This window comes from Conger conger, chromosome 11 (genome assembly GCF_963514075.1).
Source record: "Conger conger chromosome 11, fConCon1.1, whole genome shotgun sequence".
Classification (NCBI taxonomy): domain Eukaryota; kingdom Metazoa; phylum Chordata; class Actinopteri; order Anguilliformes; family Congridae; genus Conger; species Conger conger.
The window spans coordinates 46,388,315-46,410,908 of record NC_083770.1 but is presented as its reverse complement, the minus strand read 5'-3'; the positions used below and the strand labels follow the sequence as shown (position 1 = coordinate 46,410,908).

Genomic DNA, 22,594 nt, shown 5'->3' with positions numbered 1-22,594 from the left:
CTTTCCCGCTACTCTCTGCACCCTCTGTTGCTATGGTGCTGGCCGAGCATGAGGTCACATACATTCAGGTTCAAGTTTATCTGTGTAGCTGATTTCATACGCATGGAAATCCAATGTGCTTTACAAATAATAGATTTACAGAGTTGGAGCCTGTCTTGAGTAGTCTGGAAGGCTCTTAGGTTATTTCATTTATATAGCGCTTTTCTAGATGCTCAGAAGTGCTCACAGTGACGCCTCAACCACCAGCAATGTGTGGCACCCGCCCGGGTGATGCAACGGCTGCCATTTTTGGTGCATAGTAGCAGAAAGCAGCTTCAACGGATCTTCCGGATTTTATCCCAGGAACTTCCTGAAGACCGATTACCTCAGGGGGCCTTCTTTTGGGGAGACCGTTCTGATACTTTTCACGGAGGTTCCCCTTTCTCAATCCTGTCCCAACCCCCGGGGGGAGGGGGGGAGGGAGGAGAGTCTAATTTCATAAATGAGACGTGTGAAACCACGGCGGTTTACCGTCCCGATTGAATCTGGCAGCAGGTTGTTGTTCCCTTGCGCTCACGCCGGGTACCTTGTGTCCCCGATCACTCCTGGGCGGGGTCATAAAAGGAGATGGTGTCCGCCGCCGCTGCCTGGCGCCTGGGTGGCGTGGGGGCGGCCGTGGGTCACTGGGGCGTGCCGAACGCTGGGTGGGGAGTGTGGGTTGTCGCGGCGCGATCGATTGGGCTGTTGACCGCGCCGGCGTGTGCCGCTCCGCCCGCGCGCGGCTCGTGCGCTGCCTGACCCCTCCCCGTGTCGTCTGTGCCCGCCCAGCAAGCGCCAGCATTCCGGAGCGTGTTCCAATAAGTCACGCTGCGCAGTCAGGATTGCTCAAGGGTGGTTTCCCTTCTTTTGTGTGGGTGTGTGTGTGTGCGTGCGTGCGTCTGTGTCTGTGTGTGTGCGTGCACGCGTCTGTGTGTGTGTGTGTCTGTGTGTGCGTGCACGCGTCTGTGTGTGTGTGTGTGTGTGTGTGTGTGTGTGTGTGTGTGTGTGTTGGCATGCGTGTGCGTGCGTGCGTGTGCATGTGTGTGCGTGTGCGTGCGTGCATGTGCGTGTGTGCGTTTGCGTGTGCATGTGTGTGCGTGTGCGTGCGTGCATGTGCGTGTGTGCGTGTGCGTGTGCATGTGTGTGTGTGTGTGCTGACAGTTGGTTGACACTGACTGTGAGGAAAGAGGACTGGATGCATGTCTCTCGTTGGCTTCCCCTTTTTTGGGGGGGTGGGGTTTTTGAGATGTTCTCCGCTTGTGTGCCCGTGCTCTCCCATTGGTCAGCCTTTGACCTTTGCTCCCTGGGCGCCCCACCTGAACTCAGCATTCCGCTGTGCTGTCAGTGAGTCAGCTGATGAGACTAATTTGCTCACCCCACACACACACACACACACACAGTTTTTGTTAAATGTTAACTGAAGCGGCAGTTGGTTAGGTGTGGGTGAGATCATGAGAATTGAGTGGCATTTCCCTCAACATTTCACCATGATACATGTGTGTCTCCCTTTTTCTTTCCTCTCCTCTCTCTCCTCTCTCTTCTCTCCTCTCTCTCTCCTCTCTCTTTCTCTCTCTCTCTCTCTGTGTCTCTCATCTCTTTCTTTTCTCCCACTCCTCTCTCTCTCTCTCTCTCTCTCTCATCTCTCTCTTTCCTCCCACTCCTCTCTCTCCTCTCTCCTCTCTCTTTCCTCTCTCTTTCTCTCTCTCTCTCTCTCTCTCTGTCTCTCATCTCTCTCTTTCCTCCAACTCCTCTCTCTCCTCTCTCTCCTCTCTCCTCTCTCTCTCTTTCCTCCCACTCTCTCTCTCTCTCTCTCTGCCATGTTTTTCCACTCCGTCTTCCTCTTTCTCTCTTCCTGTCTTCTGCTCAGTGCTGCCGCATGCTGACTGAGCAGCTGTGCCGTTTCTCCACAGTAGTAGTTTCTCCACAGTAGTAGTTTCTCCACAGCACTGCCTCACTGTCTTTCCTGGTCTGTATCTGTGATGGCCTCTCTCAGCCTGATCCCCATACGGTCTGACTGCCGTATGTAGATTTCTATGAATGGCCCACAATCCCTCTCTTTGCGTTGCCAAAGGATTGGTATTTATTAGTTTGGACATTCTTAGCAGAAGCCTATTGCTCACTGTGCAACTGTGTGTGGGATAGGGAGTGGCCGTCAGTCGACAAGCCTGGGTCCAAACTCTGCTATGGTTCCCAGTTGTTTTTTTGTTGTTGTTTGTCATTAGATTTTCCAAAAACACTGCATCCTGGGAATGTTGAGTCTGTATGTGAGGGTCTGTGTATTTAGGACTGTATTTTGTTCATTAAGTACTAGGACTGTGTGTTTTGTTCACAGGAACTGGGACTGCGCGTTTAGTTCACAGAAGACTGGGACTGGGACTTTGTATTTGGTTCCCATGGACTAGGGGGGTATATTACATATTACATATAAACATGGAACAGCTGTTTTTATTTCAGTCCATGTTCCAGTTTTGGAAGGGTTCTGGGTTTTACTCTGTGAACTTATCCAGCTAACTGGGCAATCCTGCTTTGTGATACACCCACTTGGACTGTGTATTTGGTTCATAATGATAATAATTTGGTATATAGCTGACGCTTTTTCCAAAGTGACTTTTGATTAGCAGGGGTCAATCCCCCCTGGAGCAATGCAGGGTTAAGGGCTTTGCTCAAGGGCCCAACGGCTGTGCGGATCTTATTGTGGCTACACAAGGGTTTGAACCACCAACCTCCCGGATCAGTCTACTCAATAGTCAGGCCACTTGGCTACAGGCTGCCCCTGTTACTAGTTCACATGGACCAGAACTGTGTAGTTAGTTTAGTTAGTTCACATGGGCTGGAACTGTGTAGTTTAGTTAGTTTAGTTAGTTCACATGGGCTGGAACTGTGTAGTTTAGTTAGTTTAGTTAGTTCACATGGGCTGGAACTGTGTAGTTAGTTTAGTTCAGTTAGTTCAGCTGGACGGCGACTGTGTAGTTAGTTTAGTTAGTTCATATGGACTGTGTTATGAGCAGGGGCAGGCTGAAACTAATCTGTGTGTGAAAATGAGGTTAATTACTAATGTGAACATTAGACTGTGGTTTTTTTGGTTGCCGCTGGTGACAGAGTGTGATTGGTTGATGGTGCTGAGCAGTGCACCATGTGATGAGCCTGTGATGTCATAATGGAGAGCTCAGGCAGGGGTAAGTGTGTGTGTGTGTGTGTTTTTGTGTTTGTTGTGTGTGTGTGTGTGTTTGTTGAGTGTGTGTGTGTGTGTGTGTCTGTGTGTGTGTTTGTTGTTTGTGTGTGTGTGTGATGATGGTGGGGGGGGGGCTTGTCCTTCAGTCAGTCCTTTGACAGAAACGTGACGTGGCCGGTCAGGAATGTTGTGGAGGGGTGAGAACATTGTGACGGACGCTGGAATGTGATTCGTCAGCGGTTGTGTTCCCGCTTCCTGTCCCCGCGGCCCTGGTCAGCGCGTTTCCTTTTTGGGCTGTTCTGACTCGGTCTGGGGCCTGCGTGACATCACTGAGAAATTAGGAGATTTCGGGGATAGGACATGAGCAGCTGCATAGCTCATATATGAGTGCACGCACACTTGGGTCACTGCAAAGGTCTGGAAAATAGGCCAACGTTTAGAGGAGAAGTAGATGACTAAGCAGAACTGTGCTGTTCAAATACGGAGATTTTTGTGTGCGTGTTTTTCCTGTTTTTCTGTGTGTGTGTGTGTGTGCATGTGATGTTGCTTCCCTAATGCCCTCAGCCAGTCGTGGAGATGGTGCTATATTAGGATGTAGTTAGAATGGTCATCGTGGTTATGAGAGCTGGTGAGAATTACGATCTCAGATCTCAGATCAGCGCATGACTGTGATGGTTCCCGAGAACCATTGTCTGCCTTTAAAACGGCATCTTTTTACAGTTTTCATTTGAACAGCAGGAAAACTGAAATTGTGAATCTCTTGAATATTTTCATAGCATAAAAAAAAAATATGTATATATATATATTGGCAGCTTGTTCCATTCTGTTCTTTTAGATTAAAAAGTACTTGTAGGCCTGAGACTGACTCACTGACTGACTACACACGCGCGTCGTGTGTGTTTGTACGGTCGCTCGGCTCGTCTTCTGTGTGTTTCTGAAACTGACTTACTGACTGACTACGCACACGCGTTGTGTGTGTTTGTACGGTCGCTTGGCTCGTCTTCGGTGCGTTTCTGGAGGAACCTGTCGCCTGTTTACCCACAACAGTGGAGGTCAGCGGGGCTAATTGCGCCTGGCACACTCGCCGAACAGTCCCACAGCTGGCGAGGTCTCAGTCATCACTTCCTGTTTTTCATCGTTTGGTTTTCTTCCGCGGTGGGGGGGTCGGGTTGTGGTGGACCCTCAAGGTCGGTGATGCATGTCTCTCGATCCGCGGTGTAGCCGCGATAAGATCCGCGCCGCCGTTGGGCCCTTGAGCAAGGCCCTTAACCCCGCATTGCTCCCGGGGAGGATTGTCTAGTCTAATTAACTCTAAGTCGCTCTGGATACGAGCGTCTGCCAAATGCCATTGATGTAAAAGATAACACACACTATCACACACGCTCCCTGCCCTGCTGGATTTTTAACATAACGTTTGTGAACCAATGCGAGTGAATATTAGCATGTCTGCAGACGTTGGACGTGATTTGGCAGCGGCTATAGGAAGTGTGAACCAGCACAGGGAAGTGAAATGGAGGGCGTGCCCGATGATAATCGAGTTAACCTCTGATCTTATGACTCGGCAGAGATGATCTTGTCACTGACGTACCTGCAGCAGTTTGGCCGGGTGTAGAGCGGATCAGAGAGGGCCAGAGTGGGCCAGAGTGGGCCAGAGTGGGCCAGAGTGGGCCAGAGTGGGCCAGAGTGGGCCAGAGTGGGCCAGAGTGGGCCAGAGTGGCCCAGAGTGGCCCAGAGTGGCCCAGAGTGGCCCAGAGAAGGCTGGAACAGAAGGTAGCATGCTCTGGTCAGAAATACCCAGGTACAAAAGCTTTGATGGAAGTTTAAACCATGTTTATTTAAGTTTTTCTCTGGGCTTATTTGTGTGTCGCCTCCACAGACTTGTCAAAGTGTTTTGGTAGGTTTTAAAAAAAAAATTTTCACCCTCCTCCGCAGGCAAGATCCTCGTTTAACAGTCACAGCATTTGGCAGTGTTGTGGTCGCTGTGAAACAGGAACAGCAGAAAGCCTTTCAGAATTTCCCACTATACCGTACAATCGCACGTGCCATTTGGCAAGCTGCCACACTTCTGTTTTTTTTTTTTGCTGAATCACAGGGCAAGCAGCACAGAAAAGGGGGCTTTTAAAGAAGGCCAGGTTCAAATATGTTCCGAGGTCATGTTTCAATATTGTCCAATGTCACGATAAATACATGCAGCTCAGTCTGTTTCCGCTGACCCACTGCTACATTGCTGGGCCATTGGTGGGTCAGTGGAAACATTAGGCAAGGGCTTGGACCGGGTGGCATTTTTGGTGAGTAGCCTTAGTTAGTGGTAAGTTAACTTCTGGCTTCTGAGTCCACAGCCATTGAGGAGCAAGGAGGTTGATCTTGAGCTGGAGATTCGGCCAGCTGAACTGCGGGGACATAAATGGCATAAATATAGCGTCTTTATCCAAAGTGCTGTAAAATTGATGCTTCTCATTCCCCCATTCATACACACACTCGCACACTGTGCCATGCAAGGCACCAACCAGCTTGCCAGGTGCCATGGAGACCTGTGTAAACAGCCGCAGTGTGTGTCCGAGTCACTATTTTTCTAGCCTCAGACCACTCACTGTCCGAGATGTTACACCATCAAATTCAAATGTCAAAATAAGCTTCATTGGCATGACCACGCATCAGCGTAGTATTGCCAAAGGGATTGTTTACATGAAACAACGATACCACCAACAACAACCATACAAAGAATAATAAAGTCAGCGATAAATAGGGCGTTTGTATCATCGGTAATGGACTTTGTATGAACAAGTGCTGATGCATGCTGTCGCTGATGTGCTTTGGGAACACTCACGGATTCAATGTGTTTGCGTAAGCCTAGCCCATAAGTTCAAGTGAAGTCCAAGTCTGTTGCTATTGATTCCTTGTTTTGTGTGTGAATAAAAACTGAAGGACCGTTGGCCTGTGACTCCCAGCATTTGGACACACCTCTGTTTGTGCTCTGGTAGTAGATAACAGGGATGAAGTTAGGTCTCAGTTGAACTGAAGGTGTTTCTAATCCACTCCTGGAGTATCGGATCGACAAAGTACTGCAGCAGTGACAGCAACTGACACGCTAAATTTGAGATTAAATAACGATCCCTTTAAAAAAAATAATGAATTAATGAATTAATTAAGACATAATACTGCTGCAAAAACACCCCCAGCTTTCCTCTTTCCTTAAGGCCAGTGTCTTACCGATAAGCATGCAAATGCTTGTGTCTGGGGGGAGGGGAAATGTCCCGTCAGTGGTTGAATGTTTACATGACAGGTATTAGGCTATTTCTGAGGCTTATGCTTTGTGTAAAGATCCCTACCCTGCTGGTGGCAGGAGGGTGTGTGTGAGGGAGGGGGGGGGGGGTGTGAGGGAGGGGGGGGAGGGGGGTAATGGTTTCGTCCGCAGATCCAGGTGAAGGACCGTTGTAGCGGGTTGTAGGCTCGAGGTGCTCCTCTCTCACACTCTTTTTGCGTTGTTCACGTCGCAAACCTCCATTCTGAGGGGCCGTTACAATGCCAGTGCGCCGTAAGAAAGGGAGGGTTGTGTTTCCAGTTCTATTTTTAGGGGATTCAGCTGGATGTCTCTCCCCTGGCCTCTGCTCCGTAGACATCAATAGCTCAGTGTCGGGCGTGAAGGTCGCCCTGCGTGTTTATCTGGGCGCGGACGCGTCCTTGGATCAACACAGCCGCGTCTGTCACTGTAGCTGTGAGCATAGCCCCCCCAGGCAGACGGTGGCTAACGTGTGTGTCTGACTCCAGCAGCGTTATTAAAGACCGCGGTGCGGTAGGGGGCTATTTGCAGCTGCTGGGGCCCGGTTTCACCGAGCGTTACTCCGTTAGCCGGATTAACGGCGCTGACTAAAACCCGGAAACCCTCCCCGGAATCTGGGACGTGGACTGAAGTAAAAACGGATATTCCGGGTTTTCACTCTGCTCAGTCGTCCAGCTAACGCAGTAATTCTGCTTGGTGGAACAACCCACAGCTGGTAGGAAAGCGTAAGCCTGAATGACATGCGTGAATGGGGTGTGTGCGTATGTGCGCGCGTGTATCTACGTGTGTCTACGTGTGTCTACGTGTGTGTACGTGTGTGTACGTGTTTCTACGTGTGTGTACGTGTGTGTAAGAGAGACACTGCACGGGGTTCAGACAGAGGCGGCTTTGTTTCAGGCTCAGTCCCCGGTCTTGTGGAGAGACGCTGCTCCCTCCTGCCACTGCGGTTGGCTCCAGTGCAGTCGTTTCAGCCCCCTGTTTCAGCCCCCTGTTTCAGCCCCCTGTTTCAGCCCCCTGTTTCAATGCAAGTCAATGGTCACTTTATGGTGAAAATACAAAGTCGAGCATTTTCTTTCTTCACAGGAAAATATAGTCGCAATAGGCGTTTTTTCTTTATCTAGTGTCTCCCTATGTGTCAATTTGTTATGTTATTGTGTTATTAGGATGATATAACGATACTTTGTGGATTAGTCATAATGTGGCCTCTACAATGGTCTACGGTCCAGACCCTGGCAGACGGGCCTACAGTGGTCTACGGTCCAGGCCCTGGCTGACGGGCAGCTTGCCTGCTCTTGTGTCTCCGCGCCTGCAGGTAAATCCCACCTGGCCATCGTGCAGAAGGTGAATAACGAGGGGGAGGGGGACCCCTTCTACGAGGTGCTGGGCCTGGTCACGCTCGAGGACGTCATCGAGGAGATCATCAAGTCCGAGATCCTGGACGAGTCCGACCTCTACAGTGAGTTTCCACGGCAGCCAGCCGACCGCCTCTCGCCGTGATTGGTCACATAGTCAGAAGCAGAAGTAGGGGTGGAACTAGCAGTGGCTATTGTTTTATTGTTTCTCTAACTGATTAGAGAAACACAAAAAAATAAAAAATAAAAGCTGGTTAGAGCAAGAGTTTTTTTAAACCAGATTTTGCACCTTCTCTGAAAAGCCCTCCTGTTGGCAGGAGTGTAGAACTGCTGTGCCCACGTGCCCATAAACACACTGTCACCATCTCTACGGCAGCAGTGTTTTATTGGTGTGCCTGTGTGTCGGTGTTTGCACGTCTCCCTGATCACCTGACTGTGCGTGCGTGTGTGTGTGTGTGTGTGTCCAGCTGACAATCGCAACAGGAAGAAAGTGGCCCCAAACAAGAACAAGCGAGACTTCTCCGCCTTTAAGCACGAGAGTGAATCAAAGGTCAAGATCTCGCCCCAGCTGCTCCTGGCCGCGCACCGTTTCCTGGCAACAGGTGAGGGAACAACAGGCCACGCCCCAACACCTCACACCTCACACCTCACACCTCACAGTGTACCTGACACCACACCTCCTTGCACCATTACATTACATTACATTACTGGCATTTGGCAGACGCTCTTATCCAGAGCGACGTACAGTTGATTAGACTAAGCAGGAGACAATCCTCCCCTGGAGCAATGCAGGGTTAAGGGCCTTGCTCAAGGGCCAAACGGCTGTACGGACCTTATTGTGGCTACACCGGGATTAGAACCACCGACCTTGCGTGCCCCAGTCCTTTACCTTAACCACTACGCTACCGTCCCGCCAGACCACAGTCCCAGCCGTGCACCACGACCTGCCAGAACAGCGCTCAGCCCACGCCCCGCATCACCACTTTCCCTACATTACTTGCCCATTGCATCACACTTATATCTTATTGCATTACATCATAGCCTGCTGCAGCGCATCCCACTTCTACGCAGTCCACCAGCACAGAATTATTAATCGGTATACGATAATAAGTATACGATGTGTGACAAGTGAAATTGGGAGAAAATGTGGATATGAAAATGAGCTGCAAGGTTCGTGTCCCAGTCCTGCCCACGCGGGCTCACGTGGAGCAGCAGAATGGGCTCGCCGCTCGGAGGGAGGGACTCGGCAAGGGGATCGCCACGGACAACGGCACCCCGGTCGCCTCCGAATCACGGTCACGGGCTCTGAGACGACACGGCTTGAAGAGGGCGTGTCGCTCTCCGGCTCGCCAGATCTCTCCGGGCCGCCGAGGGACGGGGTGTAGGCGCCGCGTCCCGGTCTAGGCGGATAATTGGAATAGATAGGGTACACTTGGCTACCAAATTGGGAGACCGAGGGAAAAACGAGAAACAAATTGAAAAAAAAAAAACAAAAGAGAGAGAGAGAGAGAGGGAGCTGCAGTGATGGACGTTAGCTGTGATTGCAGAAATGCACTCGTGTCATTATGTAAAAGATGTAATGATAGCCCTGGGCAGGAAATGAGCGCTTGTGTGCGAACGCACAGGATGGCAGAGGCCGCTGGCGCGGGATTGGTCGGTTCCCTTCGGCCCCGAGCGGCTTTATTTCTGCCACTGCGTTGGCGACACCTGAACACACACACACACACACACACACACACACACACAGGCCTCACCTGTGTGACTCACTCACACACACACACACACACACACACACACACACACAGGCCTCACCTGTGTGACTCACTCACACACACACACACACACACACACACACACACACACACACACACACAGACCTCACCTGTGTGACTTACACACACATGAGGATACACACACACACACACACACACACACACACACACACACACACAGAGGCCTCACCTGTGTGACTCACGCACACACACACACACACACACACACAGACCTCACCTGTGTGACTCACACACACATGAGGATACACACACATACACACAACACACACACACACAGACCTCACATTACATTACATTACATTACATTATTGGCGTTTGGCAGACGCTCTTATCCAGAGCAACGTACAACAAAGTGCATACCCATAACCAGGGCTAAGTGCGCAGAAAGACCCTAGAGGGAAGTACAATTTCAATTGCTACCCGTACAACAAAGATAAGGACCAGGGCCTATATATTTATTTTTTATTTTTTTATAAACAACAAATAAACAAACAACACAGCAAAAGTGACCAAACTTAACTATCCAAATACTGCTTACCGAGCCAACAAAAAATACCGAAACACTACGTAAATCACAAAGACAACAATTAAGGATCACAGGGAGGTAGGGAGGGACGGGGAGAGGTGCTGTCTGACACACAAACACACACACACACACACACACACACACACACAGACCTCACCTCTGTGACACACACACACACACACACACACACACCTCACCTGTGTGACACACACACACACACATAGACCTCACCTGTCTGGCACGTGCACACACACACACACACACACACAAGGATACACACACACACACACACACACACACACACATAAGCATACACGCACACATAACACACACACACACACACACACACGCAGACCTCACCTGTCTGACACACACACACACACACACACACACACACAGACCTCACCTGTCTGACACACACACACACACACACACACAGACCTCACCTGTCTCACACACACACACACACACACACGCAGACCTCACCTGTCTCACACACACACACACACACGCACACACACACACACACGCGCGTGCGCGCACATCAGCGGAGGAGGTGGTCTGATGCTGCCCGCCTATTTTTAGTGTCTAATTCTCCTCCGCATATTTTTTTCCTTGGGAAAACATTCCTGAGTCCAAGGGCATGGCTGTACCCAAAGCTTGCCCTGATAGGGTGTTCTCACTTGTAGGGGCGTGTCAAGCTGTCTGCCAGCGCCGGTTGAACCAGTTTGTAGGTCCCTTGCATGTCTCTTTTTGTGGTTGTGTGTCTTTTTAAACAAAAGACTCATTGCAAGGAATGCAGTGTTCCCCGGAGTCCTGGCTAAATTCATAACCTGCTGGTGTGTGATGAGTGTTCTGCCACAAAATGGCCGCCTCTGCATAGGTGGTGGTTGAAGCGGGTTTTCCCCTTCATCACTCAAAGCAGGGCTTTGAGGGCCTAGAGAAGCCCTTCCATCTATGTGACCCCCCCCCCCCCTCTATCTGTGCTGTCTCCCCGTCCAGAGGTGAGCCTGTTCCACCCGTCCCTGATCTCAGAGAAGGTCCTCCTGCGCATCCTGAGGCACCCCGACGTCATCCAGGACATCAAGTTTAACGACGGCGACAAGCGCTCCGCCCTGCACTACGTCTACCAGCGCGGGAAGCCCGTCGACTACTTTGTGCTCATACTGCAGGTGAGCCCCTGACGCCAGCGGAAACCGGCTTCCTGGTGTCACTTCCTGGAGCCGCGCGTGTCACTTCCTGTCATGAGGGACGGGGCCTCGCATGGCTCTAGCGCACGTGCTTGAGCATGCCCAGTTCAGAGTGAGAGTGAGAGTGTGAGTGTGTGTGTGTGTGTGTGTGTGTGTGAGAGAGTGAGAGTGAGAGAGAGTGTGTGTGTGGTGTGTGTGTGGTGTGTGTGTGGTGTGAGTGTGAGTGTGAGTGTGAGTGTGAGTGTGAGTGTGAGTGTGAGTGTGCTAGCCCCATTCCATTAAGACTAAAAAGCGACTTTAAAAGCTATTAGTATGGGCAGCCAGACTTGGGCCAAAGCATTGTGAGGCATAATATAACAGCCAGTGGAATTGATATTAGCTGTTTTCAAGATTAGACTTTTGTTTTGACACTTTGAAGGACACTGCACCTTAGGTACTTGGAGTAGATAAGATGGTTAGCTGAAAAGGGGTTGCTTTAATACCCGCATTTGAAAAGGTCACAAGGTCACGAGGTCATCATAAGTCAAGGGGTAAGGAGGGTTTGGGGGGGGGGGGGGGGGGGGGTGCGTGTGACAGGAGGGATAAACTGGCCAGCTTGAGAACGCTGGGTTCAGACGTTAGCCAGGTGGTCTGCGCTAACATCTCTGCTCTTAGCGCACAGAGCTAAGGGAGCTTTAGCGATCGCAGCGAGGCTTATCCGGGACGTTGCAATGCCCACAGGGGTCACCGGTCCACTGGGGACACTCCGTCCAATCGCAGGCCGTCTGAAGCGGCCTATGAGGTGCTTCGGCCTGTGGAGCTGAGGCTCCTGGGGTGGGGTAGTGGTAGCGGGCGCTAGCCGGCGGGCGGTGTTTGGCTCCTCGCCGGAGGGTGGTGGAGGCGTAGCGTCACCTGAGGCTGGGGGTTCAGAGGACCGGCGCTGGGGCCTCAACCTGTCCCCCGGGCCTCCCCGCGGGGCCCAGCAGGCCTGCCCTTCACTAATTGATCCCCTTACAGGAGGAGGGGAGATGACCTGCTGCCCCGGAGCTGCGCGTTAGCGCGCTAATCCCGCTCTCCCCGCCCAGGCCCAGATATTTACAAACACACACTCACCCAGACGCATACACACACACACACACACACACACACACATACACTACACACTCACACAGACACGCTCTGTCACACTCATACACACACTGTCTCTCACACACTCATACACACACACACCCAGACAAACGAACACACACACACACTCACACACACACTCACCCAGACGCACACACTCACCTAGACAAACACACACACACTCACACAGACACGTTCTGTCACACGCATACAGTCACACACACACACACGCACAGATGCTCATATTCTTACACGCACACATGCATTGTCTCTCTCACACACACACACACACACACACACACACACTCACACACACAAGGATACACACACATAAGCATACATGCACACATAACACACACCCACACACACAGACCTTACACACACACTCACACACACACACACACACACACACACACACACTCACACTCACACTCACACACACACTCTCACACACACACACACACACACACACACTCACACACACTCCCCAGGGCTCTTCTTCTTTTGTCTTTTGACTCCTCCCAGTGGGGCAGCGGGGCGTCGCCCTGCCCGCTTGCTGTGTCTTAGGCTCATGAAGCAACTCGTCAGTACATCCTGTCCTAAGGACCTGTCGAACCTGGGCTACAGGCTGCTCTCTCTCCCTCTCTCTATCTCTCTCCCTCTCCCCCCCTCTCTATCTCTCTATCACTCCATGTCTATATCTCTCCCTTTCTATATCTCTCCCTCTCCCTCTCTATCTCTCTCCCTCTCCCCCCCTCTCTCTATCGCTCTATCACTCCATGTCTATATCTCTCCCTCTCCCTCTCTCTCTCTCTCTCCCCCTCTCTCTCTCCCCCTCTCTCCCTCCCTCCCCCCCTCTCTCCCTCTCTCCCTGTGAGAGTTCTCATGCAGCCTGTAGCTCAGCCCCTGCCTGGTGTTCTCAGCATTTTCTGGCCAAAGACACGATGTAAGCACATGGCATTATGTCTGTTGTCATACGCTGCTGGAGTCTGCTGTGTGATTGTTACGCTCCCCCCTAAACAGTAATTAGACAGAGTCAGGCCCAGGCTCATTAAAGGCAATCCCACCCACCCCCCCATCTCTCTCTCTCTCTCTCTCTCTCTCCCTCTCTCCCTCTCTCCCTTTCTTTCTCTCTCCCTCTCCCTCTCTCTCCCTCTCTCTCCCTCTCTCTCCCACGTTCTGCTCCGCCGTGTTCTCTCCCAGGTTTGGTCTCCTCTGCTGGGGGCAGGATGTGGCTAACGCACATCTGCTCCGCCCACTGTGAGCGGCGTGGGGGGGGGGCATGGCGTGGGGGGGGGCATGGCGTGGCGTTGAGGAGCGCTTGGCGGGGGCTCATTCCAAGCTGCGTGGTCTCAGGAGAAGGCTAAAATGTCCTTATGTTGCATCATTTGTGCCTCTTCTTTATTGGCTTGTCTTGAAATCCAGTTTAATTCGCTAATTTGGTAAACATTCACGCTTATTCATAATAGTACTTTGCTTGCCAAAATAGGGGTTTGGCCAGGGCGCAAATGTGTCTGTTTTTAAGATGATTTTAAGTCTGGGATATTATGACAAAAGAAAAGCTGGTATGCAAGAGATTGAGTGTGATATTTTTTATTGTGTGTGTGTGTGTGTGTGTGTGTGTGTGTGTGTGTGTGTGTGTGTGTGTGTGTGTGTGTGTGTATGTGTGTTGGTGTGTTGGTGTGTGTGTGTCTGGGCATGTATGTGGTGTGGTTGTATTGTGTGTGTGTATTGTTGTATTGCTGTGTGTGTGTGTTGTGTGTGTGTGTGTGTGTGTGTGTGTGTGTGTGTGTGCGCACATGGACGTGGTGTGGTTGTATTTTGTGTGTGTTTGTGTGTTTGTGTGTGTGTGTGTGTGTGGTTGTTTTGTTGTGTGTGTGTGCGTGCTCATGTACGTGGTGTGGTTGTGTGGTTGTTTTGCTGTGTGTGTGTGTGGTTGTATTGCTGTGTGAGTGTGTGTGTGTGTGTGGTTGTTTTGCTGTGTGTGTGTGTGTGTGTGTGTGGTTGTTTTGCTGTGTGTGTGTGTGTGTGTGTGTATTGCTGAGTGTGAGTGTGTGTGTGTGTTTGTGTCTGTGGTTGTATTGCTGTCTGACTGTGTGTGTATGTGTGTGTGTGTGGTTGTATTGCTGTGTGTGTGGGAGGATTACAGGAGACTCAGAGGGGTTACAGTTTATCCTGATAATGCATCGTCTGCCCCAGTCTGTCTTTTTCCAATTATGGCAACATGGTCCCACTTCCTTGTAATTGACGTTATTGTTAGCCTTTATTTATTTGTCTTACATATTTAGACCGAGAAATGCAGGATAATGATAACGCGCTCCGTGGAGGCATGTACATTAACTGTAATTGCCCGAGCCAAAACACTGTCATCATTAGACAAATATTTGTCCTTCCGCTGGGCCGGGGAGCGGGAGGGAGGTGGAATATGTCGTTACGCTGGAGAAATAGGCCAAGAAGCGAGGCACGGCCATGCTCCCTGACCACGCTGATCCAGGCTCCTGAACACAGCGCCCCCTGCAGCCCTGGGGGAGGCAGTGCGGGGCTCTTTCAGTTGGCCTGTTGTTCATATTGTCCGTCAGGTTGTCTGGTCAGTCGAGGGGATGCGTGGGCAGTGACTGCTAGCAGCAATCCACGAGTATTACACACACACACACACACACACACACACACACTGGTTACTGTCTCACACACAATTGGTACAGTTACACACACACACACTATTGGTACAGTCACACACACACACAATGGGTACAGTCACACACACATACCCTCTGTGATACAGAGGCACACACACTTGCGTCTGGGTGTACTGGTCGTTCAGTTGTATCCTGTTTGGTTCAGTAGAGGGTATGCACATTATTGCCATCTGTGGAAGAAACTCATGATTTCTCTGTCGATGATTGCCAGATGTGAACTTTGACCTCCGCCCAGTAGATTTTAACTTTATCGCTGATCCTGAAGAATGTTTGGTTTTCAAACACAACTTTATTGTCTTTGTCCTCTGATCTTTTATTTTATTTGTATCCTAACAGCCCCGTGAATACTAATACCAATAGAACTGTATATATGTGCATATCGTTTATTTATGTAGTTTAGCTCCAGCTAAGATTAATTTAACATATTTAGGAGATTTGGAGATAAGCTTGAGGTTGCGAGTGCCAGTCTCTCGCCTGTCTCCCCTCTGTGAGAACTACACACTGCTGGTCCTCTGTGATTCACTCCATTTCCCAGAAGCCCTCAGGGGTCACATGACTCTTCCATGGCACCGGTTCAGTGTGTCACTCCCAGTGCTCTGCGTGTCTTAGGCGTGAGTGTGTTCACACAAAGGGACAAAGGGCACATCGCCCTGCTCTGAGGAGTTACTGGTTTACAGGGCTTGTGCAGTCGAGTCATTTCCCGCCGTCTTACTGTGTTCTGCCTCCAAACCTGAAGGTGTGCTTTTCTGTGCAAGGTTACCTGGGTAATTTAGAGAGTGTCTGTGAGGGCAATTAGCAGTTTCTATTCCAGTGATTTCTGGATTTTAATCTGGATTTCAAATATAATCAATTTAGCTGAATATATATATATATATATATATATATATATGAAATGATGACTTGAAGACCGTTGGTTATGGTGGTGAAAATGTGTTGCATTTTGGTGCCATCAAACCTCCATTACAGGCATGAGTCATCAGACTGGTGGCGGATATACATACACATGTACGCGTGTTTCTGGCGTTATCTCTACACGCCTGTAGCTCCAGACATGCTCCGTGGAGCTTGCAGCAGTCACCAGTAGAGTACCGAGTGTTGGCAAAGCGCAACAGGTGATCGATGTGCAAAATAAAAGAACAGGTCTGACGAGAATAACTCCTCTCTTTCCCTCTTCTCTTCCCTCTATTCTCTCTCTCCCTGACTCACCTGTTTCTCCTTTCTCCTCTCCCCCCTCCCTCGCTCCCACCTCTTTGCTGGTTTTGTTGAGGCTGCGGTTAGAGAAGTCCGTAGTGAAGTGTGGGCTTGCTCGAGACGGCTGTCCTGGGGCTGTTTACTCTCCGCTTTGTTTGTTGTGGATATTACGTCAAAATCTGTGTGTGAATGAAGCTGCCGTCTTCTTGTGCAAAAGATGGGACGGTGTGTGTGTGTGTGTGTGTGTGTGTGTGTGTTTGTGCGTGTATGCTGTACCAGGATTGTGGGCTCTGTCTGTGTGGAATTTTGGGACGTGTGTGTGTGTGTGCCTGCGTGCGTGTGCGTGCATGTGTGCTTGTGTGTGTGTGTGTGTATTTGTGAGTGTGTGCGTGCGTGTGTGTGCTTAAGTGTTTGCGTGTGTGTGTGCGTATGCATGTGTGTGTTTGTGTGTGTTTGTGTGTGTGTGTGTGCACATACGTGTGTGTGTGTGTGTCTGTGTACACGCTGAGATTCCCGGAGTTCCTGAGCAGAGCTGGGATTAACTGTCCTGTGTTGTTGCTGCAGTTCACACATTCCTAACCACCGGATCGAAAAGAGCCCCCGCCCCACCCTGTCCAACCCTTTTGTCCATCTGTCCGTCTGTCCATCTGTGTGTTCCCCAGTCCCCGCAGCAGGTCCCAGCTCCTCACAGTGTTCTAGGGAAGCCTGCCCCACACAGGCCGACAGGGGAACTGCAGCCCCAGTCTCACCATAACAACATCCCAAATCTCTCATTCACCAGTTTCTGTCTCTCAAAGCCAGGGTTTTTGTGTGTGTTCCCCTGCGTGTTCCCCTGCGTGTTCCCCTGCGTGTTCCCCTGCGTGTTCCCCTGCATGTTCCCCTGGCCCTGGTGCATGTTCCCCTGGCCCTGGTACATGTCTTAGTCTTCCTCCACACAGCCACTTGTGATTAATACACAATATTTCATTGGTTGATGGCCTCCATTTTAGCTGTGGTCTAACAAACCCACACACAGGCACAAGATCTGATCAAAACCGCGATGGGGAAAGATTGAGCGTGGCCCATTTATAAAGCTCAGTGAACTGAAGGAGCAGTAAATTAAATAAGTTGTTTGTGCCGTCCGAAGGACTGGCACGGTGATGACTCATGGGAGCTGTTGACTTGAATCTGGATTGGTTCGGTCAGTCAGGACAAACTCATGCCACCCACCAGCACAGCCTCCCTTGTCTTTGCACTTAGATCTGTGTGAAAGGTTAACTAGGGAGGGGAACAATAACCTGCGGTTCTGAAGGGTATTTACCTGTGTGTGTGTGTGTGTGTGTGTGTGTGTGTCTGTGTCTCTGTGTGTGTATGTATGTGTGTGTGAGAGAGAGATAAATAATCTCTCTGAAGGGTCTTTGCCTATGGTGTGTGTGTGTGTGTGTGTGTGTGTGTGTGTGTGTGAGAGAGAGAGAGAGAGAGAGAGAGAGAGAGAGAGAGAGAGAAATAATCTCTCTGAAGGGTCTTTTCCTATGGTGTGTGTGGGTGTGTGTAAGAGAGAGAGAGAGAGAGAGAGAGTTAAACAAATAAATAATCTCTCTGAAGGGTCTTTACCTATGGTGTGTGTGTGTGTGTGTGTGTGTGTGTGTGTGTGTGTGTGTGTGTGTGTGTGTGTGTGTGTGTGAGAGAGAGAGAGAGAGAGAGAGAGAGAGAGAGAGAGAGAGAAAAATAATAATCTCTGAAGGGTCTTTGCCTATTGTGTGTGTGTGTGTGTGTGTGTGTGTGTGTGAGAGAGAGAGAGAGAGAGAGAAATAATCTCTCTGAAGGGTCTTTACCTATGGTGTTTGTGTGTAGCCGTGTGTGTTTGTGTATGTGTGTGAGAGTGTCTGGTTCTGCCCGCTAACACTGATTGTGTATTTGTGTCTGTGTGTGTGTGTGAGAGAGCCTGACACTGCTTGTGTGTTTGTGTATATGTGTGTGAGAGAGTGGTTGTGTGTGTGTATATGTGTGTGTGTGTGTGTGTGTGTGTGAGAGAGTCTAACACTGCTTGTGTGTTTGTGTATATGTGTGTGAGAAAGTGGTTGTGTGTGTGTGTGTGTGTGTGTGTCAGTGAGTGTGAGTGTGAGTGTGAGTGTGAGTGTGAGTGTGAGTGTGAGTGTGAGTGTGAGTGTGTGTGTGTGTGTGAGAGAGGCTAACACTGCTTGTGATCCACAGGGACGGGTTGAGGTGGAGGCTGGGAATGAGAACATGAAGTTTGAGACGGGACCCTTCTCCTTCTACGGTGTGATGGCCCTAAGTGCCCCGTCGCTGGGTGAGGCCCCCGTCCGTCCGTCCGTCCGTCCGTCTGTCCGTCTGTCCTCTCTGTGCGTGACAGTGCAGCAGAACTACACGCTGCTGTTCCTCTGTGATTCACTCCATTTCCCAGAAGCCCTCAGTGCCACAGGTGCAGTGTGTCACTCCCAGTGCTCTGCGTGTCTTAGGCGTGAGTGTGTTCACACAAAGGGACAAAGGGCACATCGCCCTGCTCTGAGTTACTGGTTTTAGTTACTGGTTTACAGGGCTCGTGGGGTCGAATCATTTCCCGCCGTCTTACTGTTTTCTGCCTCCAAACCTGAAGGTGTGCTTTTCTATGCAAGGTTACCTGGGTAATTTAGAGAGTGCCTATGAGGGAAATTAGTAGTTCCTATTCCAGTGATTTCTAGAATAAGGGGATTTTGATCAGATTTCACATCAATTTGGCAGAATTTCTTAAATTACCCATACAAAATTGTAAGTGTTGATCATTTTTGTTAATCCTTCTAGAAGTATTTATTTCTGATGGGTTATACATGTGCAGTTATGAAGATGAACAGCAATGAAGGGAGTGTCAAATTAGCAACAGTGACATTAACAGACCACTATTTAATTTGATTATTTTAATTCAGGTGCTCCACCTGAATGAAATCAGGTACTCTACATGATGAAATGCTGTTTTTGTTTTTTTTTGTTTTTTTCTTCGTAGGCGCTGCACTACTGACACCTAGTGGTCATAATTCAGTATTGCAATGTCCCCTATTGCCTTTATTGTATATTGTCTAACTTCCCCCACAGTGATGGGAGAACGCATGCTCGTTAAATGTGCTGAGCCTGCATTGATGTTCTACGAGGAAGCCTTTTGTGTCGTATTTCAAGTGTGTTACGGTAACTGTATGGGTATGGTGTTAAATGTTATAACAGGTTGTATATAGTTGGCTGGGCCCGGATACCCTGGACCCGACTGCACTCCCTCTGTCTCCTTAAAGAAGAAAACTGTCTCTGCACTCCTGACTCCTCTCTGTCGTGTGAAATGTTGTTGTGCCTCACTTCTTCCCCCCCCTAGCTCCTCCTCTTACTTTGAGTGACTGTCTCTCTTCAGTCCGCTGTGTCCCCTGTTCACTAAATGTAAAGTGCACACACGGTGTCTCCCAGCCTGCATTATCTGATTATATCTATATATATATACACACATATAGGCACTCATACAGAGCGAACGTTAGCATCAGTTCCCGTTACTTCATTATTAAAACATGGGCTCGCTTCTGAAGTGCACGAAGAGCTGATGCATGCAAAGCCTCCGGCCCTGTGTGAGTGTGAGTGTGAGTGTGAGTGTGAGTGTGAGTGTGAGTGTGAGTGTGAGTCTGTGTGAGTGTGAGTGTGAGTGTGAGAGTGAGTGTGAGAGTGAGAGTGAGAGTGAGTGTGAGTGTGAGTGTGAGTGTGAGTGTGAGAGTGAGAGTGAGAGAGTGTGTGTGTGAGAGAGTGTGTGTGTGTGTGTGAGTGTGAGTGTGAGTGTGAGAGTGAGAGTGAGAGTGAGAGTGAGAGTGAGTGTGAGAGTGAGAGTGAGAGAGTGTGTGTGTGAGAGAGTGTGTGTGTGTGTGTGAGTGTGAGTGTGAGAGTGAGAGTGAGAGTGAGAGTGAGAGTGAGAGTGAGAGTGAGAGTGAGTGTGAGAGTGAGAGTGAGAGTGAGTGAGTGTGTGAGAGTGTGTGTGTGTGTGTGTGTCCACAGCCCCCAGCCCCCAGCCCTCTGTTGGGGTTACTCTGCCTAAGCTTGGCTTAGCTCCGGGATCAGTATGACTGCGCAGTCTTGGAAGTCATACAGCATCTTTGACCACTGTTTCTCTTTAAAGGCAAGCCCCTCCCACTGTCCAGCCGTTGTCAGCTTCATTGGTTCAATCGAAGGATTTGATTTTAAAGATGTATATGATCAGATTTCACCTCGAATCAGTTCTCAAAAAAGGAAGAAAAGTGAGCAAATCTTGTGTTATTTTGAAGACTGCATTTTTAAAACTTGGCTTTACTCAGCCTGATGAAGTGTGTGGAAGAAACATGTGTCTGTCTGTGGTGTGTAGTCCAGTAGTTACAAGAGTTTGTACACTCCAGTTTAAACATTCAGTCTTCTTAATATACAAGGTTTTCAGTCTTTCTTTCTTGAGATTTGTTTGCTGTTTGAGTCCCCACTCTTATGAGACCTGGAATCAGTTTACAAAATTGTAATTTGTGGATCTGTTCATATTTGCGGTAATCCACGTGGAAGTATTCTTGTCTGCTGGGTTGATGGGATGGTGTTGGGAGTGCCTGGCTCTTTCTCTCTCCCGAGGCCTCTTCTCTCCTTCCCTCCCTCCTTCCCTCCCTCCTCCTTCACCGTGCCCTGGGCCTTCCCCTTTGAGCCGTGTCCCTCTCTCTCTCCCTCTCAGTGGCCACGTCTCGCCCTCGTCACCTCTCTCTAAAAAGGTGTTCTGTGTTCTCTCGGGTTCCAGGTAATCTCCGGCATGTCGGGGTCTGGGGGGGGGGGGGTAGCTAACACAGAGACCAGTGGGGGGGGGGGGTCGATGCTGCCTCGTTTTACTTCTGCCGTAGAGCCCCCATCCGGCTCCCAGACCGCAGGGTGCTGACGGTCACTGTTTCTTAAACTACGGGTCATGAGTGTACAAGCAGGGTCCCAGAATGAGTCTGGCCAGGTGGGCTATGCTAGTGAGTGTGTGTTTGAGAGGTTCCCTCATTTGGGTCAGGATATCAAAAGGTCCAGTGAGTTTGATCAAAGAAGAGATTCAATTAAGGAATAAATTAAACCTTTGAAGAGTATGTTTTTTTGGGATGTTTTTTTAAAACAATTTTTAAGGTCTGTGTTCTAGAGCTTCATTGCTTTGAATTGCCAGTAGTGAATGTTCAGTTGGATTGGGGCTCTCGGTGAAAGGCATTATGGGTACAGCTGTAGGTAGGTTCGGTAGCACTAACTCTAGGGGGCACTCTGTCCCAAGACATTAAACTCTGGCAAAAAAACCTGCACCATTGCCTATTAACATGCTCACGGAACTAACACACTCCCCCTGATCCACCCACTGTGTGCAGTCCCAGACCCACGGGAGACACAGCCCCACCCTGCCCCGCCCTGGGGCGTAACCAGTCTGAACTAACGGGGTGGACTTCGCCATAACCAGTCCAAACTAGCCGGGTGGAATCTGGATGGAATATAGTGGAGTTGCCAGCAATGCTGAGGAGTACTGATGTTGTTTCACGTGTTCTGTCAACCATGGACTCAGGAGCGGTAGGGTCTGGTAGAAGCAGGCAGGGAGTGGAGCACAGGAAGTAGAACATAGGAAGCAGGCAGGAAGTGGAGCACAGAAAGTAGAACATAGGAAGCAGGCAGGAAGTGGAGGACAGGAAGTAGAACATAGGAAGCAGGCAGGAAGTGGAGGACAGGAAGTAGAACATAGGAAGCAGGCAGGAAGTGGAGGACAGGAAGTAGAACATAGGAAGCAGGCAGGAAGTGGAGGACAGGAAGTAGAACATAGGAAGCAGGCAGGAGGAAACAAGGGGATTTTGGGAGATTCAAATCATGGTGCCCAGTCTTAACCTCCTAAGACCCGCACTCTTTTTTGGTATGCATTTTTAATTTCTCTTTGCTATTTGGGCTTATTGGGACCTGATAAGTATAAAAACTAAGCATCATCTTTTGACATGATGTAGTTTTTGAGAAAAATGATGTCCACATATGTGGACTCTCGGTCTGAATTCCCAAGTATTATGTTATGGTTGTACAGCCCAAAATGTGGAGTCCACGCATGTGTACGCCAGGTCTTAGGAGGTTAAGCCAAAATCATCTCCACCATAAGTATGGAAACATGAGGGCAATATGTGGCATGTGGCAGCTTCCAGAAGAATTTCAATAGTGGCTTTTCATTGGTGCTTATTTCAGCTGCCACATCCACATTCTCCCGGCAGATGCTGATCGCTAATTGAAATCTTCACACCTATGGATGCAGTTTCCATGTACAT

General features: G+C 49.8%; 1 protein-coding gene across 1 annotated transcript in view; it reads left to right on the top strand.

Moving 5' to 3' along the window:
- LOC133141182 (metal transporter CNNM4-like) overlaps positions 1 to 22,594 on the top strand; it is a 31,011-nt gene that overhangs the window by 4,597 nt on the left and 3,820 nt on the right. The window contains exons 2-5 of the mRNA XM_061261619.1: positions 7,783 to 7,926; positions 8,290 to 8,424; positions 11,144 to 11,313; positions 18,519 to 18,615. Of these exons, the coding sequence (XP_061117603.1) occupies positions 7,783 to 7,926; positions 8,290 to 8,424; positions 11,144 to 11,313; positions 18,519 to 18,615 (546 nt within the window). The remainder of the gene's footprint in view (positions 1 to 7,782; positions 7,927 to 8,289; positions 8,425 to 11,143; positions 11,314 to 18,518; positions 18,616 to 22,594) is intronic.